Source organism: Aedes albopictus, chromosome 3, assembly GCF_035046485.1.
Source record: "Aedes albopictus strain Foshan chromosome 3, AalbF5, whole genome shotgun sequence".
Classification (NCBI taxonomy): Eukaryota; Metazoa; Arthropoda; class Insecta; order Diptera; family Culicidae; genus Aedes; species Aedes albopictus.
The window spans coordinates 198,364,588-198,383,910 of NC_085138.1; the positions used below are offsets into that span (position 1 = coordinate 198,364,588).

Here is a 19,323-nt window from a genome sequence, read left to right on the forward strand (position 1 = left end):
TAACTCCAAATATCAAAAAATTGGAAATGCCACTTAGGGGCGAAATTGATCAGTATACAATTAAACATCGGTTGGGAAGGAAAATTTCCTTCTCCGCTTAATTTTGCTCTTCTAAAACCGAATAACGCGTTTAAAAGCTTACAACTAGTGAATTTAATACTTTAAATGCAAAACTAAATTTTGAATTTTCTCCTTAAACGCCTAAACGCCTTTGAAAGAAGTGATTTCTGTCACAATAAATGACTATTTCAACATAAAATGACCTTTTTTTAACTATTTCATGTTCTTATTAGCTACCTAACTTTCCAACCAAGTCTCCACAAAAATGTTAAAACAGAGAATTTACGGGAAGTCCTATAAGCAATCGATTGTTTAGTAGCCATGATTTCAGCTAAATGAGTAATACATTGCAAATTCCTAAAAAAAATAATGCAAAACTAACTTTTTTCTAAAAAAAATCAAATTCTGCACTCGTCTCTAGACATCTGCGAACCAGATGACGTAAAAAGTTTAAGACCATTACAACGCTTAAGAGTTCCTACTATGGAATTACAATGTAGTACCCGAATGATCAATTTCACCCCGCTGATCTATTTGACCCCGGTTTACGGTATCCCATCAGATCAAAGCTTTTTTGGTCATATTTCAGGACCCAAATAAGTGTGCAAAATTTGGGCACGATCGGTTATGTCTACGTTTTGCGCATCGCGTTTGAAGTTTATATGGGGTTTTACATGGGAAAACACACTTTCTTGCATTTCCCTCATAACAAGCTCGAATTTTTCTAAAACCTTGTAACCGATAAAGTGAAAACAAAGCCTAGGATGTCCTGAAAAACTTTGTCGAAGACCGCGAAGTGATCTCATGCTTATGAAAAAAGTTATAGCATTGGCATTGCTTGGCGAAACAGCATGATTTTGTTGCTATTGTTATTCCTTTACATGTTAAAACATAAACATATGCATGCAGTTCGTTGGTTATAACTATTTTCACAAGCATCGGATCGCTTTGCGGTCTTCAAAAAAGTTTTTCAGAACATCCCAGGCTATCATTTTACAGTATCGGTTAAAAAGTTTTAGGCAAACTTTTTCAACTTATGGCTAAAATACAAACAAGTATGTTTTCCCATACAAAATCCCATACAAATTTCAATTGCAATGCGCAAAGTGTAGACGCAACCAATCGTGCTCAAATTTTGCACAGATACTCCGGACCCGAAACGGAACCAAAAAAGCTTTGATCTGAGAAAACGGTTCCGATGACCCACACTAGTAGTCATGGCCAAAACGAAGGGTACGTCAGCACACACAGAACGTTCCTCAGAGCTGCTACAGAAGATCGAGGAAACACCGTTTCCCGCACCAGAGCGAGGTCGCCCGGGTCCAGACGGTATCCCGACAGTAGCCATCAAGACGACCATCGAGGCTAGCTCTGGCATGTTCAGAATGGCTATGCAGATGTGCCTAGACTGCCCAAACCCGGGAAGCCACCTGGCGACTCATCGAATACAGACCAATGTGCCTTCTAGACACCGCCGGAAAACTGTTGGAACAGATCATTCTGTCGAGGCTGATGGTCTATACCGAGAAACCCGATGATTCTGACCTCTCGGATAACCAGTTCGGCTTTCGGAACGCTATAAGGGCTGTAACCAAAACAACCGAGATAGAGCTCCAAAAGAAGTGAAGAGGAATCCGCTTTTGCGCGGTCGTCATGCTGGAAGCAAAGGATGCGTTCAACAGCGTCAGCTAGGCCTTATGGAGTGCGCCATACACCATCTAGGAATCCTGGTTAACCTATGCCGGATACTGGAGAGCTATTATTATTATTTCTTTATTAGTGAGGCTTTCAGCCACAGGCTGGTTCACCTCCTCACTAGAGAGCTACTTCCAGAATAGGATGCTAATCTATGACACCGAGGAAGGTGAGAGGAGCTACAACATCACCGCGGAGGTTCCTCAGGTGTCTATCCTGGGCCCGGTCCTATGGAACGTGGCGTATGATGGCGTATTGAGGCTCAAACTTCCACCAGGCGTAAAGCTGGTCGGCTTTGCCGATGATATTACCCTCGAGGTATACGGCGAGGCAATAGATGAAGTGGAACTGACAGCAATGCACGCAATTGGCATAGTGGAGGAGTGGATGAGGACAAAACACTCACGGCACTCGCTCACCACAAAACGGAGGTGGTGGTGGTGGTGGTGGTAAACAACCGCAAGTCTGAACAACAGACAGTGCTCAAAACAGGCGGATGTACGATCAACTCTAAGCGCTCACTGAAACAATTGGGATTCATTATCGACGATAAGCTGAAATTCGGAAGCCACGTAGAATATAATCCTGTATAACGTACTTGCGTTAAGTGCACGTCTAAACTTCCATTTTAGATTTTTTTTTTAATTTCATACTGAGCATCTCTAGATATATCTTTTCAATATTTTTGCTTTATAAATAAGACTAGATCAAGATCAAAATCACAACGTAGCATCGGGAATAATCTCCAAAAAAAACTTCGAGTTTTGCAGTTCTCAAAAATAATGTTTTGGTCAAATGTCACCTAGAATTCTGAGAAAATAGATTGGTTTCAAAATTTCGCAAATCAAATAAAAAAGGCCGAGCTATAACAAGTTGAAATTGAAGTTTCCACTGTTTGGGGGCCATAGCAGTGAGTGTATTAACTGGGAATGTTCGAGAGTAAAACATGCTTTATTTCTGTTCAAAAGAAGGAAAAATATTCTATGAAAACCCAACAATGCAAACGAAAACTATACCAAGAAAACAACTTTCAATATGAACAACTTCCGTAGTAATACAACGATTAAATTACTTTTCAAATGTCCAGTCGACCAAATGTTCTTAAACCGAGCAGAGGAGAATACCAAATTCAAAACAACAGAACCACATAGCATGTTTTTATATCATAATTTGTTGTTATTAACTTATCGAAGTATTACTTTTTATAACATGTTTTGTAGGGCAATCTTGTTATGATCAAGTGATTGAGATTCATCTACTAAAGAACATTTCAATGATATATTTTGTTGTAGACCAAGTTTTATTATTATTGTACTTTTGAAAATGTGCAAATATGTAATGAACACAACACAACAATAACAAGTTTTCAAATTCACTGCAAATTTCATTGTTATTAAGTTGTTATTGAATCTATCAAAACCTGTTATTGAATTGGTCTTCCAGGAACATTTTTTTGTTATGATTTTTGTTATTTTGCCGCTTACGACAGACAAGTTGTTATAAACTTAATAAGATGTGTTAATAACACAAAAAATACTGATTCCATTATACAATTATTATGCCAAAATAACATATTTTTTTATGCTCTTGATATTTTCTTCTGCTAGGGAAGCCTTTAAAATTATAAAAAAACACACTATTAGCTTCCATTACTAGTTTTCGACGCTTTGTCCCATTCGACGATTTGTCTCTAAGCTCTGGAAAGCCTTTAGTTTTCAAAGTATAGCCAAAAACAGTCTCTGCCATGTGGTACTGGAAGCGGTAATGCCAATACAGCAGAAGCACAGATCTTACAAAAACGCCCACAATCTCTTAAAGAATCACTAAAGGGGTCCTCGTATAAATCCTTAAACAATTTACTGTAATTCAGAGGATTGCTGGAAAGTCTATTGAGAGAACCCTAGAGTAGGGTGGGTCTAATTTTAAAAAATCTCTCCGATATATGATTTCCCAAGTGGATCTACTAGTGAGCAGTACAAAAATGAGCGATTTCGGTTAATATTAAGGATTGGCGGAAAGGGTTCAAGTGAAATTTTTGCTAGAACAAACTTTCAAAAAACATTCCAATTTCTAATTGGAATTGGGCCAAATTTGTGCTCAAAATTACGATATCTCCACTGGTTTCCGAGATATTTGAAAAAAAAAGTCACATTTTGGTAACCATCCCAAAAAATACTGATAAACGACATTTTTTTTTTCAAATATCTCAGAAACCAATAGAGATATTGTAATTTTGAGCACAAATTTGGCTCAATTGGGTTCTAAAATCACCGCTTTAGTCTAGAAAAATTGAAGAAAAGTTTGAAAATTAAATTTGAAATGTTTTTTAAAAGTTTGTTCTAGCAAAAATTTCACTTGAACCCTTTGCGCCACCCCTGAATAACAACCGAAATCGCTCATTTTTGTACAGCTCATTTATTTCGACTAGTAGATCACTTTCCACTTGGGAAATCATATATTGGAGAGATTTTTTAAAATTAGCCCCACTCTAACCCCAGAGGAATCCATGGTAAACAATTTTGAAAGAGTTGTTGGAGAAATACCTATAAGTATCCTGAGGAATAATTAAAAGAAATCCTGAAGAAATCCAATTCCGATTTGCTACATGATTTCATAACAAATAACTCCTAGGAGATATCCCAGCAGGAACTCCCCCAAGGACTTCTGATGGAATATCAAAGGGAAATTCTGGAGGAATCTCTAAGAGAATGCCTTGAGAAATTCGTACAAGAACTCAAAAAATATTTCAAAGAAAAATCCCAAGAGGAATCCCTGGTTGTAATTTTAGGTAAAACTTCTCGATTATATCTAGGAGAGATCCCTCAAAATTGTGAGGGAAGAATTCCGGTGGAAAATACTGATGGAATTTCAACAAGAAGTCCTGAAGCAATTTCTATGAAAAAAATGGAAAATATTTGAAGGAATTGCTTAAGAAATCTCAGCAGGATTCATAAAGAAATGGCCGGAAAAACTATTCGATAAATACTAAGAGGATTCATCACTAGAAAAATCACTGTATTTCCTCTAGGCGAAATCAGGAAGGAAATCCAGGAACAGCAGATCAATCACAGAAGGCATAGGGTGCGTGTACCAATTATGGCACTACCTAAGGAAAGCTATTTAAACAAAAATAATGAGAAGACCAACGAATGTCAACAATAAGTTAAAAGACAGTTTAGTTTCCATAGTTCACAGGAAAAATATAGAAATGAAGACAAAACTACTTTTAGTATTGATTACAGCGTGTGCCAATGATAGGAACCCTGTACCAGTTATGGTTACATTTTTTAACTTCGGTTCCTTTTTGCACTACATATTTGCATGCATTCCTTATGGGGTTAGCTATAACTGGTACACTATGGCGAAAAAGGGTGCAAGGAAGCCGAAATTTTAAGGAAAATGATTTATTTCTACCATGAATTGAGGAAAATGTGGAATTTAAATGCGTGCGACTATCTGTTGTTCACAAAATTTTTCTTGTTGATTTACATCGTTAAAGGGTGAAAATTAACTATGGCGAATAATTGGTACTATAGCCATACTTGGTACACTTACCCTACTTGCCCTTCTCGAAAGTAAGGCTAAATCTAAATTGTATTTTTTTTTGTATGAAGAATGATAAAACCAAATTTGAGTCAAGTCAAGAAGTACAGAAAAAAAATTCACATTCAAAATCATGTGGAATCAATCCTAAGAAAAACACGCTAATTCAACCATCACAACAAGTACAGCATACTCATCTATCAAAGACCAGATGAAGCTCAAAAAAATATGTCAATAAGTATGTATATACTTGAAGATAGTATTTGCACCAACTGACATTTGGTTTACACATTTCAATTCCAAGTATCATTCATTGGTTGTAAGTACACGCACATCGTACCCGGCTAAACGTCGCAGTCTTCCTTTACTCACTAAACTCTATTACAACTAGTTCATAGTCATCAAAGTCTGAAAATTTTTCCTTCAATACGGCATGAAGGAAGTATACTATTTCAAATTGATCTCAATTTATGAACCCCAAGTTAGGACTCTTATTCCTCTTTTCGCTTGTCAGCCATCCAACCATAAGCTCAAATTGGTTTCAGAAGTTTTGCTTGTATTGTAAAAACAGTAAACGTTATTAAGCTTTCTGTTTCTGTTGTCACAGCGCTACGCTGTTGTATAATGCATTATTGTGGACACGGCTACGAAAAAGGGTGTGGAAATCAACAAGGCTACCAAGTTTCCCACTCCTTCCAATCCCTTATTTCGCACTGCTACTCGGCACTGAACTTTTCGGCATCTATTTTTAGTTCTCCAAAGGCGAAACATATCAAAAGGCGCACAAGGTAATCGGCTTCCCCGTAAACGATTGTGTTCCCATCAGCTGGAAGGCTTTTCATTTCAACAGACACATAATGGGAAAATGATTTGAATTGAAATGGATGGATGAAAGGCATGTTCCCCTGAGGAACGACACTTACGCTGCGAGTTAGACCGACGTATGATGTTTTCCAGGAATGTGTTCTGAGGAGCCACGAGCCCCCTTCGTCCTCCTGGCATTTTGAGGGGCTGTTACGTTGAGATCACCAAATGAAATTAAATTCCTTCCTGCGAACCAAATTCATCAGCACTACTATCGCAATGAGCACAAATCCTTGGCGTATCCATATCCCCTGTATGCACTGAATTCGCCGAAGGATTCCCTATGATAATCAAATGCACTTCGGCCGACGCACATACACATTTCTTGTTTTTCAATTTTTTTTTTCTAGATGCAAATTACATAATAACTAAGACAAGACAAACGCTATGCACTACTCATTTAGGTAACTTCTTCGTAAATGGCGCTTGATTGACACTTTTGCATTATCTATCACTCACTGACACACTTCTAATCCCAATTCTACCAGCATTATTTCACAACACGGTCAGAAGAATCTGAAAAGATACAGGAAAATCAGAGATTAGTATTTTGTTGTCATGAATGAAATTGATCGGTGCATTATTAGGCCGATGCAAATTTTATTTTTTTTTTTATGTCCAAAACCTCTCTTGTGGTACAATAGGGAGAAGGTGTTAAAAATAAAACAGAGAAAATAAAATTGTTTTGAACAATTTGAAATTATACGCACTATTGAAAAAATATAATCAAAGTACTGAAAAATGTGATATTAAAGCAATTTTACTATAGAAAGCTGAGTCATGAGAGCCGAGTCTCTTTAAGATCTTGCTTTAATATTAGATTGTTTAACTCTTTGAAGCCGGATTTTTTTTTTTTTTCAAACGTTAATATGTTAATAAACGTAGATTTCTGTAGTTTTGGTGGTCAAAAGCATGAAAACGGTAGAATATTATGCAGAATATTTTGTCTGGATATCCTATGTTATCCAAACTATCCTTGAATGCAGATCCTTAAGTCTACAGGTGTATCGGTAACTTCTTTCATTATACAAAGCTACGATTTGAAATCTATCTTGTCCAGTGAATCTTCTGAATGGCTAATAGATAATATCAGATCAGTCGGGATATCCTAGATCATCCAAACTATTCTTGAGTTTAGATCCTAAAGTCTGAGGGTGTAACGGTAACTTATTTCATTATACAAAGCTACGATTTGTAATCTATCATGCCCAGTAAGTATCAGATATCCTAGGTCATCCAAACTGTTCTTGAGTTTAGATTCTTGAGTCTACGGGTGTATCGGTAACTTCTTTCATTATATTCATTATACAAAGTTACGATTCGTAATCTATCATGTCAAGTAAGTCTTCTGAAAGGTTAACAGACAATATCAGATCACTCGGGATATCCTAGGTCATCCAAACTATTCTTGAGTTTAGATCCTAAAGTCTGCGGGTGTAACGGTAACTTCTTTCATTATACAAAGCTACGATTTGTTATCTAGCATACCCAGTAAGTCTTCTAAAAGATAGACAGTATCAGCTCAGTCGAGATATCCTAGATCATCCAAACTGTTCTTGAGTTTAGATCTTTGAGTCTACAGCTGTAATGGTAACTTCTTTCATTATCATTATTTATCAAGCCCAATAAATCTTCTGAAGGGATAACAGACAATATCAGATATGTCGGGATATCCTAGGTCATCCAAACTATTCTTGAGTTTAAATGCTAAAGTCTGCGGGTGTAACAGTAACTTCTTTCATTATACAAAGCTACAATTTGTAATCTATCATGCCCAGTAAGTCTTCTGGAAGATAAATATACAGTATCAGATCAGTCTGGATATCCTAGATCATCCAAACTGTTCTTGAGCCTAAAGTGTACGGATGAAACGATAACTTCTTTCATTGAAAGCTACGATTTGTAATCTATCATGTCCAGTAAGTCTTCGAAAGTTATAGTGTTTGTTTTTATCAACTAAGCTTCATAACAATAAGGAAGCCCATAATATCCCAAAAATATATAACAACGCTTATTGTTCCTCTAACTACTTTGGTAAGTTCAGTAGATTATGTAACACTACTTAACATAGTGGCAAAAGCTATTATCACAAGTATAGACCTGAAGCTATGATCTCCGGAGTAGTGTTGTTGATCTGGAATATCTCAAATCTATCTTGAAATGACTCATGATATGCCAGGAGGGTTACAGATTACAGTTTAAAGTTCATTGTGAGAATAACTACTGTTACTATCAAGAGCTAAACTTCAGGATAGTTTGGACGACTCTCAATGTCCCAAAGGTTCGTTATAATATTTAGTAGACTTCAGGTTGGTCCAGTCACCGCGATTGATTATGTAACGTTATTCAGTATGTCAGATATAGCTGATGTTACGAGTGTAGACCTGAAGTTCTGAACTCACGGATCTCAGCAGATTATGATATGCTATTATTTATGGTGAAAACACATCAAGTTTTTCTTGTAGATTTGAAGGACTTCATTATAGAACAATTTGGACAAACCTGAATGTCCCAAAGGTTTAAAATAAAATAGTAGAATTCAGATGTGCCTAGTTACCACGGATAAATATGCAATGCTACTCAGAATAGTAACGAGTGTAGACCTGAAGTCCTGAACTCCAAGGTAGTTAGTCTGACCTGGAATATCCCTATAGTGTCTATGAACGACATTTTAGATGTCAAGATCTGCACGGACCCCAGTAGGTTATGCAATTCTATTATTTGTGGCAAAAATGCATATTTTTTTCTTGTGGATTTGAGAACTTTCCTTTAGGACAGTTTCGAACACCTAGAACATCCTAGAATATAAAACACCTTTTAATATTTTTGACAAAGGCTAAATGAATTCATATAAACGTTACCCACATTCAAGTTCTGCTTTTAAAACAACTGGTATGTCAATTATTTCGTTTTTCCTAAGTTCATGGTGTTCAGGATGTCCTAGGTTATCAATGAAGTCCCAAATACAAATATTCCCATTTTTCCCTAATAGAGGACTCAATTTGCAACAACTTTGCCGAACATAGTATTCTGTTTTATCGAATGGGTTAATTTATGCAGCCGTTTCTATGTTGGGGTCATACATGACCCCTCCGGCTCAAAAGGGCCAAGGGGGGACATAAAGTTAATTAAATATTGAAACAAATTAAAATTGGGACTTAACTTGCACGCTTGATTCATTTGACGGTCGTAGAACATTGCTTCAAAAACAATTTTGAGAAGTTATAAAGTATGCGGTGTTGTTATAGTAGCCATTGTCAACTTAATCGCGCTGAGATGATCCAGCCAAGGGCCGAAAGCCTCATTAATAAAGCAAATAATAATAAAACTTAATCACAAGGAAAGATTCTGATTGCTATGTTCTGCGTTTCACAAGCTCCTTTATCATTCAAAATCTGATACCTTTACGAAAAAGTAACGTAATAATACCGATATGACCGTGCATCGGAACCCTAGTCTTTACTGCCTCAAGTCCAGTGAACACTGAATACAAGATTGAGAAAACCAACGGCCACAAAACAACGATATCTATCAATGTGTGAAATGTGTTGCAAAATTTAGTGGTTCCCAATCTTGGGTGACGGGAGACGCGAACTTCTCAAGATCCGAATGTTGTAGGGTTCTGCGTCTCAAGGAGTAATGTTATGTACAGGTAACATGTATTACAATAAAGTGTTGTTACCCAGATCAGTTGTTCCCAAGCAGAGGCCACGGACCATGTAAAAGTCATAATATCCGGAAGAGCGATCATGAGGGGGCGTCCATAGCAATTTAGATGAGGGGGGGGGAAGTCTCTGATTTTGCTACGATCCATGTATTAGGTATAGGAAAATAGGCTACCCAGCAACCAATAATCCTATAAGATGTTGCATAATATGATAAAGTGGAGGTCATATGCGTGCATGCCTCCATTTAGGCGCATGTAAAATGTACGCATATCGCCTCTACTTTATTATCTTATGCAACATCTTATACGATCACTGGTTGACTAGGTACGTCATTTATGGACGCCCCAAAGTTAAAAAGGTTTTCAGATTCTGCGTCCCATCGAAATTTCTAAGAGGAGGTGTTGATGAGTTTAGCATTCTGCGTTTCAAGGAGCACTCATTAAAATATAGTGATGTTGTAAACCTTAATGGTTACCAATCTGGAGGTATGGCCCATGTAAATTTCTCAAGAATCTAAAAAGAAAGTGAAAATAGTTTTCAGATTTAGCATCTAAAGAAGCATTAAGAGCCAGTTCGCGAGAACCGCGACCCCCTTTCCAAAGGAAGTGGAATCGATGTGCTCCGATTGAACTGAAATTTTCAGGGTATGGTTTTCCATATAAAAGATGATATCTGGCCGATTTTCAGATTTTTCCCTTTGGGGGAAGTGGGGTAAAATAACCCTCAAAGATTTCATGTCTAAAAATAGGTAAAATCACTAAAATCGCAATAACTTCCGCAAAAGTTAACGGATTCAGCTGAAATTTTGCATGGACACTGCACTCCTATGGCACTTCCATTTGAGCCAAGCGTTGGATATTCTTTGATATTTTATTTGAAGAAATAGGTTATTTTCATAATTTTTTTGACGATTTTCAGGGCGCCTGTTTTCGTACCAACAGAACTAGGATAAAAAACTGAGTACTACGTTTTGAAGGACTACCTAAGAGCTTTCATTTGATATGTGACTCAGATGCGCCAACTTAAAAACTTTCGAAAAAAAAAATTTTTTCTCGGGGTATGCGTTTTACCCCATATTTTTAGCTGTCTAAAGAAGTGTTGTCGCAAATTATGACAACGTTATTTATCGTCAAGGGTTTTTCTTCAATATTAATTCAACAGAAAAATGATGACTAAGAAATGCAATTATTAGATTTTTTTCATTTGGGGAAAGTAGGGTAAAACGGACTAACTCAACCTCCTTTCGAAATAACGTTGCTACGATGTTCTCTGATCAGAATCAAATTTTCAGAGTTCTTTATTCTACTCAAGAATAGATGCTTTATCATATATTATTTTTTTTTTCTTGAGAAGATAACGGGGTAAAACAATTCTCAGAAAAAAAATTTGAAAATAATCAAAATTTCAAAATTTACAAATGCTTTGGTAAAACTTGGCGAAATTTCATGAAATTAGAAGAAATTTCTTAATTTTTTATTGCTTATCCAAAGGAGCAAGTCTGACAACATTTTGACGTCGAGAAATGTCACAGATTAGCACGTGGTGTGCGATTCACCGGATTCTTTCTCGATTTTTCTTTCAACATGCATCTCCGGTTCAATTTTCTCTCTTTTTTTCTCGTGAAAGTTGCTGCAGTACACACGAAAAAGATTCACGAGGAAAGATGCATTTAGCGCCTTCAAATGATTTTTTGGACAAATATGGTCTTCTACAAAGCTGTTCCCAAAAATAAGGCCCTCTTTTCATTGTACATAAAAATTAGGGTGGTCCATATTTTCAAAGAAATTGGGAACCAAACTTTTTTATCTGCTAGAATAACTGTATACATTCTTCGAGAAAGTTGAAGATCTATCAATTTTGAGCAAGTTTCTTGAAGACACATTTTATGTAGCTTTGAAATTGACCGATCTAGAGATGTTTTTCTGAATAAGCTTAGGGTGGTTCAAGAAAAACCTGTTTTCTGGCGTTAACTTTTTCAGTTTCGATTTTTCATCAAAATCGCCCAAGAACACTTGTAGAGCATTTGAAGACGTGTCGTTTCATGCGCTGAAATGGTCTTTATCTCTTTTGGTTCAATAGTTACAGGTGTTTTTCCTAAAAAATCATATTTTTTTGAGAAGGTGATATGAACGATTGGTGTGTGAAAAATACTTAAAAAGTGCCTATTTTTTTTTCTAGAAAATCATCAATATGTTTTGCACGGAATGACGAAGCAACATTCCCAGCGCACGAAAATGTGCGTTATTTTTGAGTTCTAAAAATGGTTCGTAGACATTTTTGATGTGAAATTTGAAACAAAAAAGATAAAGATAAAGGGTGACGCTAGAACAAAAGTTTTTTTATTGCTTTTCCTTTTTTGTTTAAAAATTTTCATCTAAGTCGCGTAAGAACCACTTTTACAGCTTCCAAAAAAGCGCATTTTCGTTCGCTGAGAATGTTGCTATGTCATTCCGTTCAAAAGTTATTGATGATTATCTAGAAAAAAAGGCACTTTTCAAGTATTTTTCACTTGAGTTACAAAAAAACAGCCCTTTAATTTTTTGATATGTTTTGTAACAACGTTTCTTCTTTTGAATGCGGACAAAAGATAATTTTTATGATTGCCCCAATCCGTCATAACACCTTTTCAAAAAACTATGCTCTACAAGTGTTTCTTGGGCGATTTTGATGAAAAATCGAAACTGAAAAAGTTAACGCCACAAAACCGGTTTTTCTTGAACCACTCTAAGCTTATTCAAAAAAACATCTCTAGATCGGTCAATTTCAAAGCTACATAAAATGTGTCTTCAAGAAACTTGCTCAAAATTGATAGATCTACAACTTTCTCGAAGAATGTATACAGTTATTCTAGCAGATAAAAAAGTTTGGTTCCCAATTTCTTTGAAAATATGGACCACCCTAATTTTTATGTACATTGAAAAGAGGGCCTTATTTTTGAGAACAACTTTGTAGAAGACCATATTTGTCCAAAAAATCATTTGAAGGCGCTAAATGCATCTTTCCTCGTGAATCTTTTTCGTGTGTACTGCAGCAACTTTCACGAGAAAAAAAGAGAGAAAATTGAACCGGTGATGCATGTTGAAAGAAAAATCGAAAAAGAATCCGGTGAATCACACACCACGTGCTAATCTGTGACATTTCTCGATGTCAAAATGTTGTCAATCGCTCCTTTGGATAAGCAATAAAAATTAAGAAATTTCTTCTAATTTCATGAAATTTCGCCAAGTTTTGCCAAAGCAATAGTAAATTTTGAAATTTTGATTATTTTCGACATTTTTTTCCTGAGAATTGTTTTACCCCGTTATCTTCTCAAGAAAAAAAAATATATGATAAAGCATCTATTCTTGAGTAGAATAAAGAACTCTGAAAATTCGATTCTGATCAGAGAACATCGTAGCAACGTTATTTCGAAAGGAGGTTGAGTTAGTCCGTTTTACCCTACTTTCCCCAAATGAAAAAAATCTAATAATTGCATTTCTTACACGGAACCGCCAAACTACCCAAAATTGAGTTCTTTTGACGCAATCCCATAGTTCGGCCCAATAAGCCAAATTTGAGTAAATCGATTAAACTCACACTAGGTAAATTGCCTTCACCTCCAGCAAAAACATTTACTTAAGAGTAGGTAAATTCAACCCAAGACCCCCCCCTCATTCAACCCAAATTTGAGTAAACCTGCATTTACCCAAAATTGGCTTATTGGGCTCAAGGACCCCCGTTGGGTAGATGCATCTCTGTTTGTTTTTGACAACATCGGTGAGGAAAAGAGGGAAAACAACCTAATTTTGGGTAACTAGTTTAATCGATATACTCAGCTTTGAGTAAAATCGACCCAAAAATTAGGTAGTTTGATTTCTCCGTGTAGTCATCATTTTTCTGTTGAATTAATATTGAAGAAAAACCCTTGACAGATAAATAACGTTGTCATAATTTGCGACAACACTTCTTTAGACAGCTAAAAATATGGGGTAAAACGCATACCCCGAGAAAAATTTTTTTTTTTTTCGAAAGTTTTTAAGTTGGCGCATCTGGGTCACATATCAAATGAAAGCTCTTGGGTAGTCCTTCAAAACGTAGTGACACATTCCACGCACTTCTACGCCAAGGGTGTGAAATTTCAAAGTGATTGTTTCGCCCCAAGCTTTCCAGCATATGAAAAAGGGTAGATTCAATCTTAGGAAAACCATTTGTTTTACTTAAAATTTGACAGGTAGCGTATTTAAATAGCTAGGTGAAGTAATAGCATTTTATGTAAGATAAATGTAATTTTTCATTGATCATTTTAAAATATGCCTGCTTGCATGTAAAAGTTCGAAAACATCAAACCTATTTTTTATTAATGTAGTATAATAACGTATATTTTATACATCAAAATGAAACTTTTCATAAAAATGGGTTTTGATATGTTTTAAGCACTTTTTTCAATAGCCGCAATTTAATGGTGTCCCGTTACGAAAATAGTATATTTGTTGTAATAACGAATTTATTACGAACTTTAGAAAAATTATTTTCAGGATTCTCTTAGTACTCGTGGAGACCTTTCTTCCAACATATGGTTACCTTGATCGACGCGTTATCTTAGGCGTTACAATGGGTGCGTAGATATGGTGTCCCGTTACGAAAATTTTAAAGACATTCATAAGTGGATAAATAAGTTATGTTTGATCAAATATTTAACCAAAAATCTGTAACCGTGATAAAATGCTATTCTGGGGTGTATATATTTTCATTATCCTTCTTGGTGTAACGCCCCTACTGGAACAAAGCCCACTTATCAGCTCTCTACGAAAACTACGTAAACAAAGGGCTGGTATTCTGGTGGATTAGTATAAAAAGTGATATTTTATAAAGTTTTGTGATGACAGCATACTCTTTAAATGCTATAAGTTTTTTAACATGTGCAATGAATTACCACCATGATGTATAAAAAGGTTTATAAAATCACACAGCGTTGAAAACTTGATGATCCCGAAGTGATGGTTGGTATTCCTTCTTTACTCCATTCATCACCGTATAATTCATTTGACGACAAACATATTTTGAAGCTTATGTTCTTATTGAAAACAAAAAAGTGTAAAATGCATCACAAAAATGACGTTGCATTACTTTTTGTGACAACTTAAATTAGTAACCATTGATTGAAAGTCTAATGACCTCCCTCTTGTCATTTTGGTTGTAAACCTCTCTTTCTTCTCAAAATTCGTTTGTTTGTATCGTTACTGCTTAGCTAAATATCAACGGAAAGCCCCCATAACCCTATCCCCTCAAAAAAAAAATCTCTCTAACCTCGACCAAACGGCAAGTTCAACGGTTCCCCAAAACTAACATAGAATTAAAGAAAAATCCCCTTGAAAATGTAAAATTTGTTCCAAATAAAATTGGCTCCTTTATTCCCATGGCGCATGAACCTTCAAATAAATGATTAAATATAAATAAATATAATAATTTTTGCAATCGATAGAACCAGTTAGATAAATAAACGATATAAAAATTAAATATTTGGCAGGATGTGTAGACTGGACTACTAAATAGGAGTCCTCGCTTTTATACTTATTTATTCAGTAGGATGATGCTGACAATAAAACTGTTTCTGAGTATCTTGTGCCATTGATGCCTGTTTTGCCAAATGGCCAAATGTTTTTCCAGGTGTTACGGAGCGGCCATATCAGTTGATGCATACTTAAGTCAATTTTTTCTATCCCATTCTTTCGAAATCATGAAGATTGATACGTCGCTCGGCATGTTTTGGTTGCAAGCCAGAAATGTCCCCGATGGCACCCCCGTGGAACCTGCGCTATATGTTCCGAGTGACCATATTAGTTGATACATACACCCGATTCTTTTTTTGCACTGGGGATGCGAACCGTGCAAAAAAGTTTTGGGTTCAAAATTCGAAAAACCGTGCAAAAAAAAAAAAAGTAACATCATTTATCGACGAATCATGCAAAAATAAGAGTTTAATTTTTTTTGTTTGTATTTTTTTTGCACGATCGTGCAAAAAAAAATCCGTGCAAATCATAAATCGGATGTAGAATCTTGCACCATTTGGCCAGGTGTACCTATTTTGGGCACTTGCCGCTATAATTAAGTCAATTTTAAACCAGAGACGAACCAGCCAAGGGCTGAAAGTCTCTCAAATAAAGATAAATCAATCGATCAATCAATTTTAAACCGATTGATTTGAATCTTTGTACAGAGTTAGATACTGTACATGCATAACTCTATACAAAAATTTAAATCAATCGGTTTGAAATTGACTTAGTTATAGCGGCAAGTGCCCAAAATAGGTACACCTGCCCACATGATACAAGACCCTATTTCAGCCTATCGTTTCTGACTCAGTTATTCGAAATCATGAATATTGATATGTCGCACGGCATGTTTAGGTTGAAAACCAGAAGTGTTCCCAATGAGGCCCCGCGGAACCTGTCACGGGAATCCGGATGGACCAACTAATTCAAGTCTGGTTATCGCAGTTGTGTTTCACTGTTCGCAACAAAAATTTCGCTGAAAATCGATGGTTCAAACACAACAACACACGAAATAATCACTTTTAGCCATTTTGGCAACCTCCTGACCTCAGCGTAATCCGGAATATCGCCGGAATGGTTCCGGATATTGCATGGCCACTTGAGTATAATAAACTAGCACCAATTTATGATCAATTGAGGGCGACTTAAAAAAAATCGGATGAAAATCGACGCAATGTCAGCATTTTGAAAATGAGTTGTCGGGGTTCGGGTACGTGAAGGCTAAATGGTCGGCGTTAAGTCAGAGAGGACCATGTGTCTTTTACCTAATTTCTCGAAAAACGACTTTAAAGTTTGCAACTCTATACATTTCAAGTTTTTCAACAAATGTTCTTGAATTTTTGCCATAAATCTTGATAACTATTCATCAAATCATCGCTCTGTATTAATCGCGAAAAAACGTAAAATAAAACTTTAAACCGGGAAATTGCTAAGTAATTGATTGTACTTAGTCCACTCTGACTGAACGATTTTTGGAAAATCTACAACCAACTACAGTTCGCACTCACGTTTTTACATATTTGATGAAAAAATAATTATTTTTTATATTATTATAATGCACAAGTACGACAACAGTTAATAGGTGTGGTGTATAATGTGAGCAGGAAGTTTGAAATTTGATATTTCTGTTATTACACTGATGATTACCATTTTTAATTTTTATGTTCAGTCAGAGTGGACCAAGTACAACAGTTCAATATCAAGAATGGTAGTCAATTATTGAGCTATTTAAGAATTCTTAACTTGAATATTTAATAGCCAACCACTTTTGAACGTATTATCATATTTCGGTTCGTTTTTGAAATATTGTAGTTACACAGTTCATTATAATTTAATCAGAGGACTGGCAATTTTCAAAAATTCATTCAGACAGAGTGAACCAAGTACACGATTCTTAAATAACCGGTAAAATCAATTTCTTCATGAAACGGGTAATGGTACATTTCATTATGATGCCCAACTGCTACTAAACAAATATATTTTGATTTGGAAGAGATTACGAAGATTAAGGATTTTTCAACTATTTCCTTTAGAGACACATGGTCCACTCTGTCTGCACGCGAAATGGCACAATATGATTCAACACGATGATCTAAATAATACGATATTGACCATAATAAAATGGATTTTCACGTACTTTCTCGGTCATTAATCATCAGAAAATGCGTTAGGGAGTCATACGATTTGGAAACGTATTATGTTTTGATGATAAACTATTTTGAATGTTGGATTTTAACCAATACATATTTTTTCAACTCTCTTGACATCAAGCATATAGTCCACTCTGACTGCACACTATTATCGATTTTCGCAATTCAATCAAAAGAAAATTGTGCTATAACTCTCGTTAATTGTAACATTAAGAAAATCGGGTGAATGTTCCAAGTAGCTAAAGTAATTCTTAATCAAATGCCTTAAAAATCTATTTTTTGTCAATTTTGTCACTTGGTCCCCTCTGACTTAACGCCGACCAAATAAAACTCGAAACAGGTTCCCCAGGGCCCATTCCGATGGCCACCATAGGGCCAGAGCGGGTTTGAAGGCCTATTTGTGTCTTGCCGGATAGCTACCATCTGTCTGAAAAACATTGCCGAAGACACCAACATTCTATCTTGCAAAGCATTTAATCTACAACCAGATGTCTTTTGCCGTAACAGGACACCATTTGCAAAACACTGTTTTCACGCGAGCGTAACGCTGCGCTCCCAAAACTAAATCAAGAATATATCCTAAACTATACATTTCTCAGTAAAACTCACTTCAGCAATCTTGTTCACATTAATCCAAAGAAGAAATGTCTAGAAGACTCTATTATTTAAAACCTCATAACAGAGCAGATATACGCATTTCAGTTTGAAAATTTTAAAAAGAAGATTTCTGCGATGGTGTCCCGTTACGAAATGTAACATGTTATATAAAGTGAATTGGAACCAAAACCCCATAGAACAAGTATTGCATCAGGAAGTACATCTAATAAGCTTGTTATAAAACCTGTTAAACCATATGGTCATGAACATTATATTCGATTGCAGACGTCATTTGTTCACGAAAGTTAGTTCCTCGCGGTGTCCCGTTACGCTGGAATGTGTCAGTACTCAGTTTTTCATCCTAGTTCTGTTGGTACGAAAACAGGCGCCCTGAAAATCGTCAAAAAAATTATGAAAATAACCTATTTCTTCAAATAAAATATCAAAGAATATCCAACGCTTGGCTCAAATGGAAGTGCCATAGGAGTAGAGTGTCCATGCAAAATTTCAGCTGAATCCGTTAACTTTTGCGGAAGTTATTGCGATTTTAGTGATTTTACCTATTTTTAGACATGAAATCTTTGAGGGTTATTTTACCCCACTTCCCCCTAACGGAAAAATCTGAAAATCGGCCAGATATCATCTTTTATATGGAAAACCATACCCTGAAAATTTCAGCTCAATCGGAGCACATCGATTCAAGAAGGGGTTGCGGCTCTCCCGAACTGGCTCTTAATTACAATATAGGGCATTTTTTACTATCGTAGGGGTTTGGGCCAAAGGGTCTCAGATTTTTATGAAACTTGTGGACTTCGTGGCCGTGCGGCTAGAGGCGTCTGTCATCTAGACGTTTCGTAGTAAGCCTCGGAGTGTGGGTTCGATTCCCGCTCCAGCCGGGGAAAACTTTTCGTCAAACGGAAAATTCTCCACTGGGCCACTGGGTGTTATGTGTGTTGTCCGTTGTCATATTAGTGCTTGTTCAGTCTGTACAACCTCTGGTTGAAGACGGTGAAGTGTCTTTTTAGAAACTTTTTCCACAGGTAGGGCTCATGGATATATGAACAAAAAAAATGAAAAATGTTTTCCGGAAAACTCAGGTGGAAATTGTTTGTTTTCCTGACACTACTTACTTTGAAAAATCATAACTCAAGAACGAAGCATCGTAGAAACAAAGTTTTTTTTTTAGAAAATGAAAGCAAATTTTCTCAGAAATAC

The 19,323-nt window shown here is 36.1% G+C and overlaps 1 protein-coding gene across 5 annotated transcripts in view; it reads right to left on the minus strand.

Moving 5' to 3' along the window:
- Positions 1 to 19,323, minus strand: part of LOC109428138 (potassium voltage-gated channel protein eag) — a 140,289-nt gene that overhangs the window by 96,580 nt on the left and 24,386 nt on the right. For all 5 annotated transcript variants that reach the window (XM_062858390.1, XM_062858389.1, XM_062858388.1 and 2 more), the window contains one exon: positions 6,222 to 6,678. In XM_062858390.1, coding sequence (XP_062714374.1) covers positions 6,222 to 6,300 — 79 coding nt within the window. In that variant the 5' untranslated portion in view covers positions 6,301 to 6,678. The remainder of the gene's footprint in view (positions 1 to 6,221; positions 6,679 to 19,323) is intronic.